This window comes from Phaethon lepturus, unplaced genomic scaffold (genome assembly GCF_000687285.1).
Source record: "Phaethon lepturus isolate BGI_N335 unplaced genomic scaffold, ASM68728v1 scaffold53345, whole genome shotgun sequence".
Classification (NCBI taxonomy): Eukaryota; Metazoa; Chordata; class Aves; order Phaethontiformes; family Phaethontidae; genus Phaethon; species Phaethon lepturus.
The window spans coordinates 1-17,702 of record NW_010539468.1 but is presented as its reverse complement, the minus strand read 5'-3'; the positions used below and the strand labels follow the sequence as shown (position 1 = coordinate 17,702).

Below are 17,702 nucleotides of genomic sequence, written 5' to 3'. Positions count from 1 at the left end.
GCCCATTTGGGAGCCCTTGTCAAGCTTCAGAAACGCTCTGCACCCATCCTCTGGAAAACCTGGCCTTTTAGAAGTATCTATCAAATGTAGCACCAGAAAACCAGAAGCCATCCAAAATGACGACTCATTTCTGATTAACAGGGCTGCAGTGCTTTATTCACCTCCAATAACTGGTTCCTCAGGACCATTTGCTGTGACACACTTCCTTCAGCAGGCAGATGATGGCATGTCCTAGAAAACAACTCCTCTGTTGTCTGGTTTATGCCTGTAAAAAATACAACTGTGGGCAAACCAAACCCTACAAAACCAAAACACAGCGTGCGATTTGATTCTTCACAGACAACGACAGCAGGTACCTGAGTGGTGTTATCAGAAGTGCCCTCCAAACACCCTCCCCTTTGACTCACTAAGTTTCACGCTTAAAGATACAGTTGCTTTCCCAATAACAGCAAAGCCTTCCCCCAGTTACACTGGAGCCAATTGTGTGGGAAGCCTCCAAGATGTTTTTGCGAAGACAGAGCACCAACAGTGTCCTGGGTCTATAATTAGGCATCTGAGCAACGTACAGAGGATATGTTCAAGGAAGAAAACACTAAGAGAATTTTATATGCAATGCTTTGTCCAAAAAAAAGGCTATGAAAAGCTGAGCAAAAACTATTTAGCAGTCTTAGGGGGAAAATTAAGTTCATTTCATTCAGTTAAAGCTGAAGCAGATGTTCGGTATTTGTGTGTACGTCTGAAGACCTGCTACATTACAGCTTCTAACGAACACGAACATTTAGAGCAATCTGGAGAGCTGGGGGTGTAAAAAGCAAGGGGGGAAGGGGTGGAGGGGGAAACCCACAACTTGACTGCTAATTTAGTCAATCTACCATTCGTGGAACAGGCCTTCAGCACCGAACAGGTAAAAGGCCATATTAAAAAAATAAAATTTCATGTGAATAGATTAACAGTCTTTCAAGAGTTCCTCTAGATTTTGCTTCTAGCTGGCGATTCCCATCCTGCTTAGTAAAGACAAATGAAATTTTTGCAGTAACAAATAGAGCTTTTCTCCGATACAAAAATCTAGTCCAGAGGGCTTACTTACACAGTAAGCAAGATATCTTACGTAACTGAAGATTTCTCCAATGCAGCAGCTTTCAGAAAGCCACACAAAAAGAGCAACGCTCCCAAGCTGCCAAGAAGACCAGGGAGAGAGACCCAGTTCATTTCTTCTGAAAAAAACCCATGATGGAGACCTGTTTGTTGGCTCTGCTGGCAGCAGCTGCCCCTTTTTTCAGGTTCTTCCTGTCTTCCTTTGGTTCTTTCTTCATAGGTGGTGCAGGCTGTTTGTGTGCAGCTGGTGGCTTGGACTTGGTGAAGTCATCCTCGCTATCTGTACAGGATTCACTCTCGTAAACCTTCTCAGTCACTGGTTAAAAGAAAAAAGAGGAACAGATGATGATGGTTAAGCCTGTGTACCAAAGAGCAGAGACCTCCCTGCTGCAGGCTTCCCACTGCGTTTCTGGAAATGAGCATTTTGGGTTCAATTAAGTCCATAGCTCAAGGTTATCCAGTAGATCCAGATGACTGGACTGGCTTTCCACACACTGAGTCAAACTGTCTCCCCTCTTTCTGAAGTCTAAGACAGCAGGTTCATGACTTGGGAGCTTTAATATCATCCAGCTCTTTCAAAATGGCTTGGTGTCACCGTACACGTTCAAGGCACACATATGGCCTGCAAATGAACAGCAGCACCCCAGGGCTCCCCGCTGGGAAGGGCCCTTGAAAAGACAGTTCCCTCTCCAAATCTGTTCAAGCATTGCCCTCTTCTAGAAACAAGGCCCAGTTGCAGTGAAGACCTCCACAGCTAAAACTGTTCTCTACCAAGGACGGGCCTGCAGCCATCAATTCGTCTTGCACAGGCTGACGAGCAGCTATCAGGAAGTGACAAATCTGAATGAGATCAGACTCCGTAGTTTAGCATTAGAGGATGGAACATCTATTTTACAGTTAAAAACCACCATTCTGACTTGGCTTGATTTCCACAGGGTCCAAAGCAACCAGATTGTCCCGAAATCCAGACAAGTCAATCCAGAGAGACCCAGCCTTCCCTTGTCAGCACCACACACATCAGACAGTAAGGGAAGAGTGAAGCAAACGTAGCGCATCTCAGAGATGAGAGAAGGAGCACAAAACCTTGGGGTCAACTTCTTTCCTATACAGGTAGGTAAGCAGGGCAATTATCAAGAAATACCTTAAAAAAACCCAAAACAACAAAAAAACACCCAAACCCGTGACTGAAATCAAGGACTGTGACTGAATGGGATTGCCGGCTCACTGCTGTCAGCATCCGGTGGTGGAAAGCTGAGGGGTATAAAACAACACTCACGGAAATTAAACTGGAGTCAGCTCCACTGATGAAAGCCATCGTTAGATACTAGTAAGTGTTGTTATATCAGTTTTCCCAGCAGGGCTCTGGTATTTTTCTAGTAAGCCATTTTTCTTTAGCAACTGTATTCTTTTAAACAGATGTCCTAACTTCCCTTCTTCTGGGAAATTGGCTTTCACTTGTATTAATGCATCAAATTAAATAAGGTTTTCTACGTAACCAGAGACTGGGAAGAGGAATGGAATGAAATCCTGCTCTGCAGTGCTAGCGGATGCTCAAACGGGGACTGTAAACCCAAGCTAACCTCTCTTCGGAGGCAACTGGCTTTTCAGTGAGCAGCTTTAACAGACCCCTGGCCACTTACTGAGCTTTAAAAAGTTATCGTGTTGTCACCCCTGTCAGTAATTGTGGTAACTCCGAAAGCATGCACTTAATCCCCTGCAACTGCCACATAACACAGCTTAGATTAACTTTCTTTTACTGAGATCTCAGCTGAACTTGAAAATTCTGTGTTTGCAGCAGCTACCAGCACACAGATAGATGGTTACTGATGCTCAGATCACAGCCAGACTCGCTAACTCACAGTAACTCAAATTTTGTGAGCTCTAACTTAAACCAGTGCTGTAAGACAAATTTACCTACAACATACACACACACACATATATATATATTCCAATATACAAGTCCATGTGCATTCTTTCAAGCTTTAGAAAGTGCAAGGTAGAAATGCACCCGCTTAAACCTCAGTAGTTCCCCTTTGCTACAGGCTAAGAGCAGGCACTCGATGGAATCCCAGTTGATGCACGGTAACATGCCTACTGCTTAACTCCACAGATACTTTAATTGCTCAATTTCCCTCAGGGCTAATCCCTAAACTAGTTTTGCTTTTTGACACCAATTCCTTGCTATTGCAGCTATTGTGAAAATAATCACTTAAAATCATGGAGAAATATAAAGCACAGCCTAATCCTAATGTTAGGTTTTTATGTCGCTTAAAACCTAGCCCTTAATTAAAAAAAAAAAGACAGCAGGGAGAAGGGTAAAAAGCCCCTATATTTCAAAGAATAACAACAATTTACATTAGCCCAGGAGATGGGCAAGTTATTTAGTCTTCAAATGATTAGGCCTGTACATGGAAAGTGTGGGGAAGAGACAGGAGGGGAGAAACGGGACAATAATCAGACAGCAGGTTCTGAACAACAGACTGATAGGTTTTTACTACAGAAAGCAGCCATCTCCCTACCCAGTTCCTCAGCATCCCAGCTCCTTCTTTCCTTCCTAGAGGATCTGTCTCTCAAAGACACAACAGGGGCATGCATTTCCCCTTTCGTAAAATGGTAGTGGATATGAACTGCAAAACCAAAGGTCTGGATTTCACAAGAGACTATTAAAGCCTTTGGGGTGAAGAGAAGAGAAGGAAAGGCAATCTTCCCAGTCCTGGTATGTTTGGAAAGGGCTGAGCAGAAAGAGAAGAGCACTCTTTGCTGGGAGCTGAACCCAGAACAGGCGTTACTGCAAGTTCTGGATGCAGACCTTGTTCAACTCAACTCCCCAGCTAATGCTTTTTTTTGTTCCATTTTCCTTCCAAGTGTTTTAATGTTTCTATCTGGGATGGGAGAGCAAAACACCCCATAACACAACTAGCCAAAGCAGTCAATAACCTTGTGCAAGTCCAATTCTTTGACAAAAATCCAGTACTTGAGATTTCAGTTACTAGCATAGCCAGTTGCTGAGTGCTAGCTTTATATTTCTTTAAAGGAGACACACCAAGTTAATAGGAAACATAAGATACAACTATACAGGCAGGTGCAAACAGACACAAGCTGTCTCACATCCAGGCAGCTCCAAATCTGGGCCAAGCAAGCCTGTATCTATCTGCGCTTATGCGCAACGACAAACCTGTACAACAGCAACAGATCTTCTCCTAGAACTGGCTGAGCTCCCTTGACATTTACTCAGATCAGCAAGGCTGGAGAACGTTAAGCATCCCATACAATTGAGCTGACAACAGCACTATAAAAAAAAAACCCACACATTCCACCCTCTTACATTTTCAAAACCTTTAAAAAAAAAAAAAGGGAAGAAGATTCTGAAGTCCTGCAGCTGTACTTCAATGTCAGGACACAGAGGAGGAAACAAGGACAGTGGTGTTACACAGCGCTCTCCAGGTCACAGGAGGAAGCAGTGTCCAGTCAGGCTGGATTCAAAGCCTCTGTCTCTCAGTACTTCTGTAGAGACTCTCTTCCCTCCTGAAAGCAGAGCCATCCTTATCAGAAGCAGAAACCCTCTCAAGGATTTAAGCTCCAACTTATTCCTTGTTTATCTGGGATACTTAAAGTTTATATTTACATATAATCAAGCTCTGCTGCACAGCTCTGGATTTATCCCCGCCCCTGCCCCCGCCAACCAAACCAAACCAAGAACACCAAATCAAACTTCTCCCACACAGATCTTCTCCCAAAATCTAGACCGCTCCCTGCACCATCTTTAAAAGTTTGTATCTTTGGAAAGGAGAGCAAGTGAAGGAGGTGCTCATGCTGGCAGGAGGGAAAGGAGAGGAACTGAAAGAAAATCTGTGAATAATCAAAAAAGAATAAGGATTCAGCCACAGCTCCACAACTCCCTACCCAGGCCTTCACCAAAAGGGCAGTTACCTCAATCTGTGAGCATAAGGTTGAAGTGGAATAGCAAAGTGATTTTGTGAACCTCTTTCTAAGCCTGGGAGAGGCTGGCCTGTAAAAATCTTCAATGCATCTTAGATAAAGTTAGTTCCACTGAGGTATAGGAGACAGCTAGTCTTACCCATGCAGCCTTCTTCCTCGTCAATAAACATTTTGGATTTCAGCACACGCTTCCGCTTCCTCTTCTTCCCTCCAACTGAAACCTGAAGGATGTTGCAGTATTGTGAGAAATCAATAGTTAAGGCCCCGTGCATGTACACAGGTCCTAAAAGCATCAGACCCAGGAGTGAAATCTAGTCTCTCTAACGAAACTGAGCGTGACTTGACAACTAATTCTGTCCCTTACCACGATATCCTAGTCTCATTTTTGCTAACGCCACAGTTCTCCCCATCCTACCGGGACAAATTTTAGAGACACAAAATACAACTTAAATGAGACAGCAAGGTTTCCTGTCTGCCAGCACAAGAGACACATTCCTCTTCTTGGGCACGTGACGTTTTGAAATGCGTTTAGTTATGTCAGAAGGTGGCACCAGGGTTGTCCCATCACACTTTCAAAGAATGAGGAAATAACAAAGGAGAGCAAGACATCAGAACTCCTGCTGTGACAAACAGCTGCACTTTCAGTAAAACTGGGCATATTTGCTCAGCTCAGAGGTTAACTTCTTGCCAGTCGCAGCCCACCTCCCTGACACAGCAGCTTCCCTACGATACAAGGTTGAATACCAAGAGTCTTTGGTTTCATTCCTGGCCCTGCCCTGACTCCTGAGGCCAAGATTCAGAGGGACGAGCATTCAAACACGAGCCACAATTCATAGAGCCATGAGGAAGGGGCAAAAAAAAAAAAAAGAGAAGAAAACAGAAAAAACTGTCATGTCAGCAGAAAAGCTAGCATTTAAATAATAGCCTAGAAAATGAATGAACATGGTGGATTCTTTCAAGCAGGATGACATGATGGACTTGACAGGCAAACAGGACCTGCCCGTCAGCATCTGAAAAGTGGTTGGGCAATCCCCATCGAGTCACATAGAAACAGAAGTTAATCACCCTAATATGCTCTTACCTCGGCGGATGCAGGCTCCAGTTCAGTTTTCAGAGCAGGTACAGGAGGTGGAGATGGAGCTTTCTCTTCCTCAGGTGCAGGAGACAGTGCGACATCTGCTAAGAAGATAAACATCTTGATAGCATGCGGGTCTAACGCCCCCTTACAGCTACCCTTTTGTCTCAAATAATTTCATTTAACTCTGAGCAATTGCTTGTAACCTGTATTTAGATTAAAGGTTTACAAGCTCTCACTCAGATTTGTTTAATTCAAGCCAGGACAAATCGTCCGATGCAGTCGGCCTCTGGCCAGACGGCTTACCCTGTGCCAAGGTGCTATGTGCTGCAGTTCCCAAAGGAAGGAGGGTGAAGGGTGGGATTGGATGGGAGAAGTGCATTTGGGATTTTTGGTAAGCCAAAATCAGTTCCACCAAATGAAACTTTAAAAATAGGTACAGAAACTGGCACATTTTAGCCACGTATTTTACTTACTCATTAAAAAGAGGGACTGCAATTTGTTTAGAAATTGAAAGAGTCAGGGTTTAAGACTACATACTCCCAAATCACTGGATGACCTTAGTTTCTCTACCTCTCCCCCACTGGTAACACAGTCACTACTTCACAGGTGGTGCTACACATCTCAAACAACCTGCGCTATTACCTTGGAACCAACCTTAATCCAAGGATTAAGTGCAATATACTATTACCCATCCTGAAAGATTGTTAAGGGATACCCCAAACCTTTCATCTGAAAAAACAAACAAAAACCCAAACCACCCCAAAAAACTAAGCCCAGTCTCTCATCTGGCATCAGCTATGGTCTCCTCCAGGTGCAAGGACAGAGAGAGTAGAATCCTTTCAATGTCAAAACTGACTGACATAGTCAAGGCCACCTGCACAACTTCATACAGAGGAAAACCAGCTCTGGAGCATCTAAGAGCAGTGTCAAAGAGGGCCTTAGTGAGACTAGCAGGGCTTATCGACACAAGAGAAAGCCAGGGTCACTCTTCTGTGGGGCTGGCAGAGGGACAGAGCCATGACGGCAAAGAAAAATCAGCGCAGGGCAAGAGGGGAAGGAGCAGCACCTTGCACCACGCAGCAGGCACCGTGACTAATTTAAATGGCTTTAAGGAATCCTCTCCAAGTCCAAGTGAGAAACACTGCCATGCAAGTCCTCAAATGTGGGGGAGAGCTAGTAACGTGGGGGAAGAAACTCCTCATATGACCTATTGCTTAATAACAACAGCGATGCCGCTGGATGGGAGGACAGAGTGCCTGCTTGGCTTCTCCTCCCAGCTCTGCTGGCTGTAGCACTGCATTCATCCTGTCATTGTAACAAAAATTCTGGATCTGTAGCTGTCCCAGCCGATTAGGTCAGTGTTAAGAGTTATGACTGTGCCAGGCATACAGCCAGCTGACCTTCATAGGTTAAGAAGGGCTCAAGTGAAACAGTGGTTGGCTGCCAAGGCTAAATAATAAATTACATTCTTCAAACAAGGACTCTGCCTCCTAACTACTTCAGTAAGCGAGGCACAGAAATGCAAACAGAGTGGGATAACATGACTCGGTATTTCACCTTGCTCCAAAGAGCTGGGTCTGGCAGCTGTGCAAAGATAAAACCAAACAACGGATCTGCTCTAAGGTGCTAACTGCTGGGGCAGCCGGGACCGCAGCCGAGGAGCTGCGGGGAACTCAAAATTCTCAATATTTATCATAGTCTCACAGCAACTGCAGGCTGAAGTGCCCATCCACTGCACAGCACCAAACCTGCTTCACAGACTACCCAGGCTGGCCACATCAATGTGAAAATATTCTTAAGAGAGCATATACTAAGAGGGCTGAAAAACCAGCCTGGTGAAAAAATGCCACCTCTGCCGTGCTCGAGCAGAGGTTGCTGAAGGTATTTTCAACGTGTCAACTCCACTATGCTTGCAGGAAACCTGGGCTTTTCTTCAGCCTCCTTCAAATGAGTTCCCCCAGCTTTTGGCAGACAGAGGCACCTTCTCCCCACGTCAGAGTGTTTCAGACTACCATCAAACTGCGTCGCTATTACTTTATTACCCTCCCCTAGCCAACACAGCACTCTGACATGTGATAACTCCTGAGTCAACCTCTAGCTGCTGCCCACAGTTTACTCAACAGCAACAGCTGCATGAAATGGATACAAGTTGGGCAATTGGATGTACCAAAGATGTAAATCCTGGCTTTGTTCGGTTTGCTCTGACCCTGCCTGGAAAAACTGTGAGAAGCTTTAGTGCTTCTGCTGCAGCTCTCCGAAACCAATAGAGTTTGTAGGTTACAGTGCCACTGAAATCACCCTCCAAAGTGGCTGTAAAACACTTGTCAACACTGCGAAATGCTGCCTGTGTTGCTATAGCTGAAGCTGCCAAAACCTCCTGTCCTCTGTGGACACACTTGTGTAGTTTATTCTGGCAGTGGAAGCAAAACAACCTGCAGTGACTAACGCACCCTCATACCAATATAACTTTTTAATGAAAAATCATTTAAATGGAGAGGATTGTGCCTTATGCCCTCTCTGTATTTTCAACTCGGTACAATGTGCTGACACTCGTGTAAGAGGAGCTTGTTTTGGGCTAATTTCAGTACATTAAGAGCAGACTAATATAGCACAACGCAAAAGACTCGCCCCGACATAAGAGCGCCCATACAGCGCTTCGCATCAGTCATACGGACCTAGTTTCAAACCCACAAAACGTCGCTAAGTCTGCCTGAAAGCGGGCAGTGGTTTTACTAGCAGTTACACAGGTGGAGCCGTGTCTGAACGCCATTCAGTCACAGCGACGGCTGCGGACAAGCGTCCCCTTGTACCCGCAGCTGCAGCCGCAGGAGCCCCCCCCGCGGCAGCCGCAGGAGAGGTTAGCACCCCTGCCCGAGGCCGTGCCTCCTCCAGCGGCGCGGAGCAGCCCGTGCGAGCACCTCCTCGTTTGCTTCGAGCGGAGGTCGGCCAGGTTAGCGCGGCGCGTTAGCGTAAGCAGCAGCTAGACCGTCAGCCTTTGATACCCGCTCTGGTGGTGCAGCTTCCCATATTGCGTTTTGCATATGCAAAACTCACCCCTCCGTCATCCGCGGGTGAATTACGCAGGTGGCCGATGAACCGGGCCCTGTCTGGCAGTGATTTCCAAATGCTGTGCAGCATATGGCACCTTCCTCCCTGCTCCCCCCGGGATGCAGCGTGGAACAATGTCACTCCAGGCCCCATTTTGCTCCCTGATGCTGCTGATTAAAACTTCCCCTGCTCCCTTGAGAAACCTGTTTCCAACCTTTCCATGGGTAAAAGCTCTCGAAGTCCCTCTGCTGTACTTTTTAAATTGTTTCATCCAACTTACATTCTTATACTTGAATACTGAATGTAATATTACCAGTTTGAATTCAGCACGAATATTTCAAAGAATTCAAATCTATCTTCTTTCATCTGGTTGGATTTAGAAGGGCAAGCAGCACGACTGAACAGACCTCACCAGGGTGGTTTAGATAGCCATTAGTTTAAAAAGGAGGAACAGAGAAGCTCTCAAGAAAGATTGTAATCTTTCCCTTTTGAAAGGGGGAATAGTACAAAGCTAATCTGCGTAATGTACAAATTTGTATATACAAACTTTCATTTGCATAAATTTACAATTCTAATACATAACACAAAGCCGATTCTCCACGTAATGGAAAGAACAAAGAGGACTACGATGCAGGAGCAACGGCAGTGACAAGAAATTTCTCCAATCTGCATACATGTCCAGTAGGTTAAAAAGGGGTAAACCAAAAGCCAAGCCTCCCCACAAGCGAGTGGGTAGGTAGCCTTACTTGTACCGCTGTTAATGACTAAAGCTACTGAGAATGAGGTTAATAAGACAATGGAGTCCCCAGCCTGATCAGAGGACCAGACCCATGATTTCTAATTGCAAATCCAGTTACCTCACACTTAAGAGCACAAATAAAACATGGGAGAACAACTAAACAGACCTACTGTGTGCACTAAGGTAGGAGTACATGCAGAGTCTCTGGACCACACCTTGGAATAAATGAAAACAGAAGGCACCACATTCAAAGGCATTAACTATTCAGCACATGCTAAGGTAATACAGGTCTTGAACAAGAGACCAGAGAGGTCTAATATTCAAAACCAAAAGTGGATATGCAGGAAGCAGGAACTTGCAGAAATAGAAATTTCTGTAGGAAAGTGCTCTGCAGAAAAGTGCTTCTCAATTTATGACAGTCTTACAGCACTGCTTTTAGTCTCAGGAGATTAAAAAAGAGCCCTAACAGAAACAGATAAGGAAAACAGAGTGTGCGGTCACCTCTCGGCGTGCTGTGTGCTCAGAGCACTGTCATGAACACAGGAGGCTGGGGGTCCCCAACTCATGGCAGCACAAGAAGACTGAACCAACACGCTTTCACACTTCAAAGAGCGGCCTCTCCGCACAGCTCTACCGTGCGCCTGAAACACAGGGCTCATTTCTGCCCACTCTCGTTAGCAGAGAACAGACGAGCTGAGAGATTCCAGCCCAGCAAGGAGCGGCGCTTTAAGTGGCTAAACAGGCTGATTTCAATCTTCCCTCTTCAGAGCTGAACAACACAGAGTGATGAGTAAATGGAAAGACCAGAAAATAGCTTACAAACATTTAAAGAAATAAATACCAAAGAGCGTAGGCATATATTATTTTTTTATGGCCAAACAAGGAGCTGCACACAGGAATGTGATGAAATTAAGGCTGATCATGAAGAACAGCCTCCCGAGAGATTTATCATCCTGTGGCATAGTCTGAGTAGAATTGATGGATGCCTGATGACAGAGATCACTTAAAATTGTGCTGGGTAGAAGAGAAACCATGAAAATAGGCCTAAGGTGGCATGGAGGCTGCTCAGATATCCAACAGTAATTGCCTCTCTAATTTGTATTACAGATTCTCTTCATTTCATGGCTCTCTCTCATGTGCTAGCCACACTAAATAAGCAAACAGCTTCAGTCCTCCTGCTGGAGTCCATCTCTTTGCTAATACAACCTATTTGCTGTTTCACCTTTTTTTACTGGAGTTGTACACCAAACCGGTGGTTTCAATTATTTGCCCATAATGATCCCCAAATTCTTTTCCTGATCAGCTTGTTGGATGACTGTTCCATTTAGCACATACTCCCTAGCTCAATCCCAACTTATTTTCCAGTTATCTATATTGAACGGCATTTGTCACCTCAATTATCCAAATTCTTTGGAATCCGGCCCTGCTGTTCCTCATTATAAGCCCAAATCTTGCGACGTTCTGGGCACCCTACTCCTATCAAAGCCAACAGCCACCAAGGAGACGCAGAGTCGCATCGGATATGGCTCAACTGTTTTGCCTCCAGTTTCTCTATTATCTGTTTTTGGGGTTTTTTTTTTGGTTTGGTTTGGGTTTTTTTGAAGTCTTGCTTCCAGTGCTATCTTCCAAACTATTTCTATAAACAGACAGAATAAAGATACTAAAAATGACCCTGGGAGAGGGGGGGAGGTCATTTTGCGGGTGTTTACTCAAATAAACTGGTTATGACCAGTCCTACAGTTCTGGAAGGCATGATATCTTTTCACAAGAGATTTGAGAATCTCCTTCCCACAAGTCAGCGTGACTGGCAGCACACTTGGTGAGGAGACAGCCAGATCTCAGCTAAGCTAAAACAAAGACTGAATGACTGAGGCATCTCAACTCTATGCCCAAGTGCTTGCAGCACAAGATAAACAGAAAGCTCAAACTACAGCCATTTGCATGGTCTTTAGTCCTCTAAACTATTCCCTCAATCATTGACCAACAGCCTTGGATATTAACATTGTCGAAATCAGGCCCCTGACCTACATGCCTGGTTGTTTACACATCTCTTTACCTTCCTCATCACTGCTGTCAGACTGAAGTTGTTTGATTCGCTTCCTCTTTTTCTTTAGATTTTCAGGATCCCTTTCTTCCTCGTTATCCAACTTGTCCACCCTCTTCATTTTACTGCCACAAAAAGAAAAAAGGAATGAACAAGTGTTATCCCTTGTGTGCGCATGAAAGCGTCAGGCGCGTTCTGACAAGCATGTTCTCGATATAAGCACTGCTAGCAAAGGAAACCAAATACTTCTGTACCTCTTAGAAACACGAGCATCACATACGCTGAAGTATACTCACCTATATAATCAGGCATAGGTGCACAAGCATTTTCAAGCTTCTCATCCTTACCCATATCCAGTTCTCCAAAACAAGGAGGACTTCTTTAGCCCCTCTGCAGTTCAATGTTTTGCCCAGTACCTCACCTAGCTTGGCCACAGCAACCTGGCAAGAGCGCATTTCTGATCTTGTCTCTATAGCTCAGGCTCCCAAACACTAATGTCCCCAACAGCATCGCTCAGAAACTTTTGACAGACTGCTTGCCACTGACTGACTATGAGGTAGTGTCTCAGAATCCTGGAGCCATTTTTAAAGACTACTGGAAAAATAAAATAGCTTCTTTCTTTTTAATGTTGGCGAGACGTGTCAGACTAACAAGCCTGGAGGCTAAAGGCCCACATATCCTCATAGAGCTGGTACAGCCCAAGTGGCCTTCCCCGCACCACACTGCCAACATGCCGTTTCCAGGCCCTTGGCTTTTTGAATAAGACCATCAATAAGAAGACCAGTTAGCACTAACTGTGATGGTGGGCTGGGCGGTGCGCTTACCTATTTAGTTAGAAACAGATTGAGACCACCAATTAATTACTCATAGGCCACCAGAGAGCCATCAGACTGTAATGATTTTTTGTCTCTGTCAGTTTGGGTTGGATTAAACACAAAGGGCTGAACTTAAAATTTACTTGGAGTCTCAGCCCAAAGTAAACCAGCGGCATTGAAAGCAGCAGTACATTAGCTATGGAAATCAACAAGCAGAACTTTGTGTGCTGGAAGCTGTGTACATATAAGCTTGGGAATATACTACCTTCCCCGCAGTACAGGTGCTCCTGCCAGCCCCACAGATTGCCTGCGGGGTCTATACTACGTCTGCTCACAGCGTGAGGCTGTCTCCTGGAAAGCCACCCCCTCCCACTGAAGACTACCTGGACCGTGTCCCTTCCCGTTTGCAATGGCACAAATGGCCCTGAGGCATCTACAGCACTAAATGGAAAAGACATATTAGGAAAGAATTCCAAGAGAGATAATTTTAGCCAGGTTTAATGCAATTTAGTAGCTGGAAACAGGAGTTGAGCCAGCATTGTATGGCCAGCCAGCTCCATGCAGGCCATCAACAGATTACAGGGACCTTGAATGGCGTGGCCCACCTTTTTTTGTCCTGTTGTTGACTTCTAGCAGACTCTGTTTTCTTTCCAGGTTTCTCCACTGTAGTATTAGGGGATGACTCTGGCTCTGCTACCGGAACTGAAGGCTTGGCTACTTCTTTCTCCTCCTTTGGCTGCTCAGGCACAGAGTTGACTTTGAGTTTATCTGTGAATAAACCATTAAAAAAGAACAAACACTGGGCATTCAGTATGAACGACAACTTACAAAGGAGTCAGCTAAACAAAACACTGTGCACCAAGAATACAGAAAACACTACAGATGATGTATAAAAGCATCAGGGATCTAGACTGATCAAGCTGTGTCATACACAAAAAAAGGGCATGCTTAAATTTCTAGCTGATTTAACAGTTTGGTTCTGTTCCTGATGGCATAGCCTAAGCACACCACAAGCTGAGTGTGCGGCAGTGGTTAAAACTCTGCAGAAGAGGGCCTAGGAGGCAGCGGCAGAAGCCCTTGCCGTCACCAGGACCAAAGGCACCACAGAACCGTTGGGAACCCCTCTTCTAGACAGCTCCTTTGGCATAATACCGTGTCCATCTTTTTAGTCAGTTGATCCCTTCTAAACTACAGTTATTAGTCAAGCATGAAAGTGCCCAGAAACAGGAGATCAGGACCGATGAAGAGCAGTGAGAGGTGTGCGCAGTTTCATCCTGCATAACATTAGAGCCCACAATTAGTGTTTTCACTAATGTAGTGGCTTCTTGTCTCACCCCAACCCCAACGTGATGAAGAACCAGCCTCTTTTGCCCACACAGCATCACATACAAGGACAATTCTGCTTCAAAAAGCTTAATCTAGTACCAGAGAAGAGATAGCAGGTGGGAGTGGACAGCAAAATAATATATTTATCAACCTGATAGGTAGTGCTGTTAGCACACTAGCACCTAATTACAGTTTGTGAGCTTCATTCAGCAGCTTTATAGCTCCTCCCCAGAGGAGCAGACAAGTTAGAAACTTGTATCATTCCAAGCACAAGATGCCCGAGATGGTAATGAGATCAACTACATTGTCAATAGGAACAGAGGCTGCCGAGAGGGCTAAAACTTCAGGCCAACACCTTTCTGACACTGCCTGGAAAACAGGCTGGCTGCTTCATTGAGCAAGGGAAAACATCTCATACATAAGAACTTGAATGACAGCTCTCTTATTTATGATCAACAGCAGAAAGCCGAAGGACCCAATTATTGTTAACTTGGGACTTTCTGGCAATGGTGAAATCTTTGAAGCCAGGAGAGATGTACAGCATGTAGGGAATAAATCTAGCTCCTGGAATCACCCTATCTCTTCTATACACATAATCATTTCCATTTCTGCTTGGTTTTCTCCTTCCCTGCAGCCACCTCACAAGTTTCCTTGAAGTGCTCCCTGACAGGACTCAGAGAAGTGAACCCCACTAGAAATCACAGAAATGCATCCACAAAGCTTTCTCCCTTACCACCGGATTATCTTTACCATGCAATTTCAACTTTTTGGGTTTTTTCAGCATATGAACTTTGGTCTAGGGCTCTTCTCAGATCTTAAGAATTTACTTGAGTTAATTGTGCTTAGGCTGGTGAGGCTTAGGCTGAAAGCATCCTCAGCTCCCTCAGTCTCACAAAAACAGGAACTCAAAGATGCCCAACAGTACTGTGCATTGTGTGTTCAGTGCTGGAACTGTACCCTGCAAACTCTGACAGATGTCTGTTAGAAAGTGAACTTTGCTGTTTACTCTCTCCCAGTAACTCTTCTTTGAATCCTCTTGTGCTCGGTATTATAAGGGCACCTTTGAAGAAAGTCCTACAGTCCTTTTCCAATGTCTATTTAAAAGCTTCAGCATATTTTCTTTAGACCTGGATAATTCAGGTCAGAAGGGACCTCCAGAGGCCACCTAGTCCAAATGCCTGCTCAAAGGGGAAGGCCACCCCTCATTTTTACCCTCCAATTATTAGCTCTTCATTTTTCAGTAAAGAAATTAACTCTAAATCTAACTATAGACTCCTCAGTGATTTGTGATGAAAAGCAAGCATCGTTAACAGGCTCTGCGTAACAGGTTTTGGCAAATATTTTTCCAATAGCTAATCTTCCAGCCAGAAGTACTCACTTTAAAACAGATTTCTTCTGCACTAGAAATCCTTCCTGGGTTAGTCTGCACAAATATGTCATTTTAATTGATCTCCATCCAGCAAGCTTTGTCTGAAAAATTCCACTTACAACTTTTAGTTTTCATCTGAAGAGCTGCATACAAAAACATTAACCCCTCTGAGTCCAAACGAGCAGAAGAATAGTATGGGAAACTGTAAGAGGGGATATAAAGAAAATCCAACAAGTTTGGTGGGCCGGTGTTGGGAAGGAAGAGTTCTGCTTCCTTCTGTTTATGCCTCCCATTACAGCTGTATAACAAGACACCTGATATCGGTGATTTTTCTGAATTGCCACTTACTTAAAAAAAAAAGAAAAAAAAGAGAGATTTCCAATATCCCTCAGGATTTTTTTTTTTTTTGAACTACAGCAGGCTGGTCCCTGACCACAATGGTTTCTGAAAACAGATGCATATTACAAAGCACTTACTCATGGCAGCTTTTCCAAAGAAGTTGTTCATTATGTTGCTCTTTGCTGGTGGTTTGCTGCTTACTGCAGACACCTAGAAGCAAACAGAGGAGTAAACACAGGAATTATTCATGCAATACAGCCCTCAATATGCATAGTACTGCTTCTGGACAAGCAAAATAAATACGTCTAACTTGTTGAGTAGTCAGTGTCTTAGATTTCAGTATCTGTTCAGAAGAATTTGAAGATACGAGATATTACATACATCAAAGGGTTGAGAGTAAGTTACTTACGACTCCTTAGCTAGGCCTTCGAATTTAACTTGGGTCACATTCCTATCTGATGGCTGACAGTGTTACTGAAATAAGTGGTTGAGACTTGGGTCAGTTCCCAGTAAAGAACTGTTCTTTTTGCAAACTATCAGTGCTTCAATTCACAGTAACCGACAGAAGAAAGAACGCAGATTGGCCAAACCATGAAAAATTTATCCAGATACACTGGCACGTACACTGTTCTGCTGAGTCGTTTGCAAAAAATATCACTGCTCTATTCCATTAATATAGCCACCACCAAAGTGAAAAATCACACACACAGAGCGCACCTAAGTAAGGTTGGCCTCCTGATCCCATTTATTTTCATGCAAAAAAAGGCAAACAGACACTGAAGTTCCCAAAACATTGACACGCATATTTCATCAGCTCTAAATTCACTATAAAATCAGAGAAATGAACCAAAATGTACTGTTGGTACAGTAATATAATAATGGCTGTTATAAAAAAGCCAAACCATATGCAGGGAATGTTACCATTTTAATACCCATTTACTGGCCGCGTTGCTTTAAAAACAATTATACTAATTAAAATTAATATGCAATCCTATCCCTGGAAAAAGCAGCAGTTGAGAAGATAAACAATTTAGTCTTTCACAGGTCAAGCTCTGAAACTTCCTTCACAGACCAAGTTAAACACCTTGATACTTTTAAGACCTGGAGTTCTCACATTTCACTTATTGCTCAAAACAAATCCTTTTAAGCACAATGGGGAGAGCAAGATCCTCAACCGGTGTATATACTGGCACAACTGAAGACAACGGAACAATTGTCTCAATAATGCAGCTATGCTGGTTTATACTCGCTGGAGATCTGGCTCAAGGAGGAACATCAAAGCGTCAAAGTTATGGCAAACACACTTTTGTGGGTAGGTCAAAGAGCGTGGTACAATATACTCTCCCCCAAGATGACTGAACCATACAGTTAAATACTTACAAAAAGAGTGACCAACCATTCCCAGCAGACAGCAAGTGTAGCACTGGCTGCAGCGGACGAGGCTGCACTACGGCTGGTTAAGGTTATTTAGGTCGAGTAAGAGCGACGCTTGTTCATTAAAGCTATTAACCCAAGGCTGCCAAAGGGTCTGAGGTAACTTACACCTGGGGCCTCCTTAGTCTCTGCTTTAGTTTCTTTATTTGTGTGCTGAGGTTTGGAAGCTGCTTTCGCTGCAAACATTCCCATGATCCCTTTGGGCTGCTGCGAGGTCTCTTTAGCAGTTGATGGACCGTGGCCGTTGACCACGGGTGCGCTGACAGCATTCGTGTCACTTGGTGTCTGGGAACCAGCCTGCACAGACGTCTGCGCTTCAGAAACTTCGGCCAACGTCCTGGGGACTGCAGCGGCACACTGAATGGCACTAAACCTGTGTGATGGAGTGAAAAATTTAATTAGCCTTTTAACTTCTTATTTTTCACCTCGGTTTCCTCGCCAGTAGCACCTTGTCTCTCTCTCTGGTCCTGTGCTTT

General features: G+C 44.4%; 1 protein-coding gene across 1 annotated transcript; it reads right to left on the bottom strand.

The window, feature by feature from the left end:
* Positions 1-1,205: 1,205 nt before the first annotated feature.
* On the bottom strand, positions 1,206-17,599 carry POLD3 (polymerase (DNA-directed), delta 3, accessory subunit; the record flags this gene model as incomplete). Its single annotated transcript, XM_010287123.1, has 7 exons — positions 1,206-1,411; positions 5,174-5,255; positions 6,116-6,210; positions 11,956-12,068; positions 13,364-13,526; positions 15,930-16,002; positions 17,335-17,599. Coding segments are annotated over 7 exons (997 nt in total), but the record flags the coding sequence as incomplete, so codon positions are not given.
* Between the last annotated feature and the right edge of the window lie 103 nt (positions 17,600-17,702).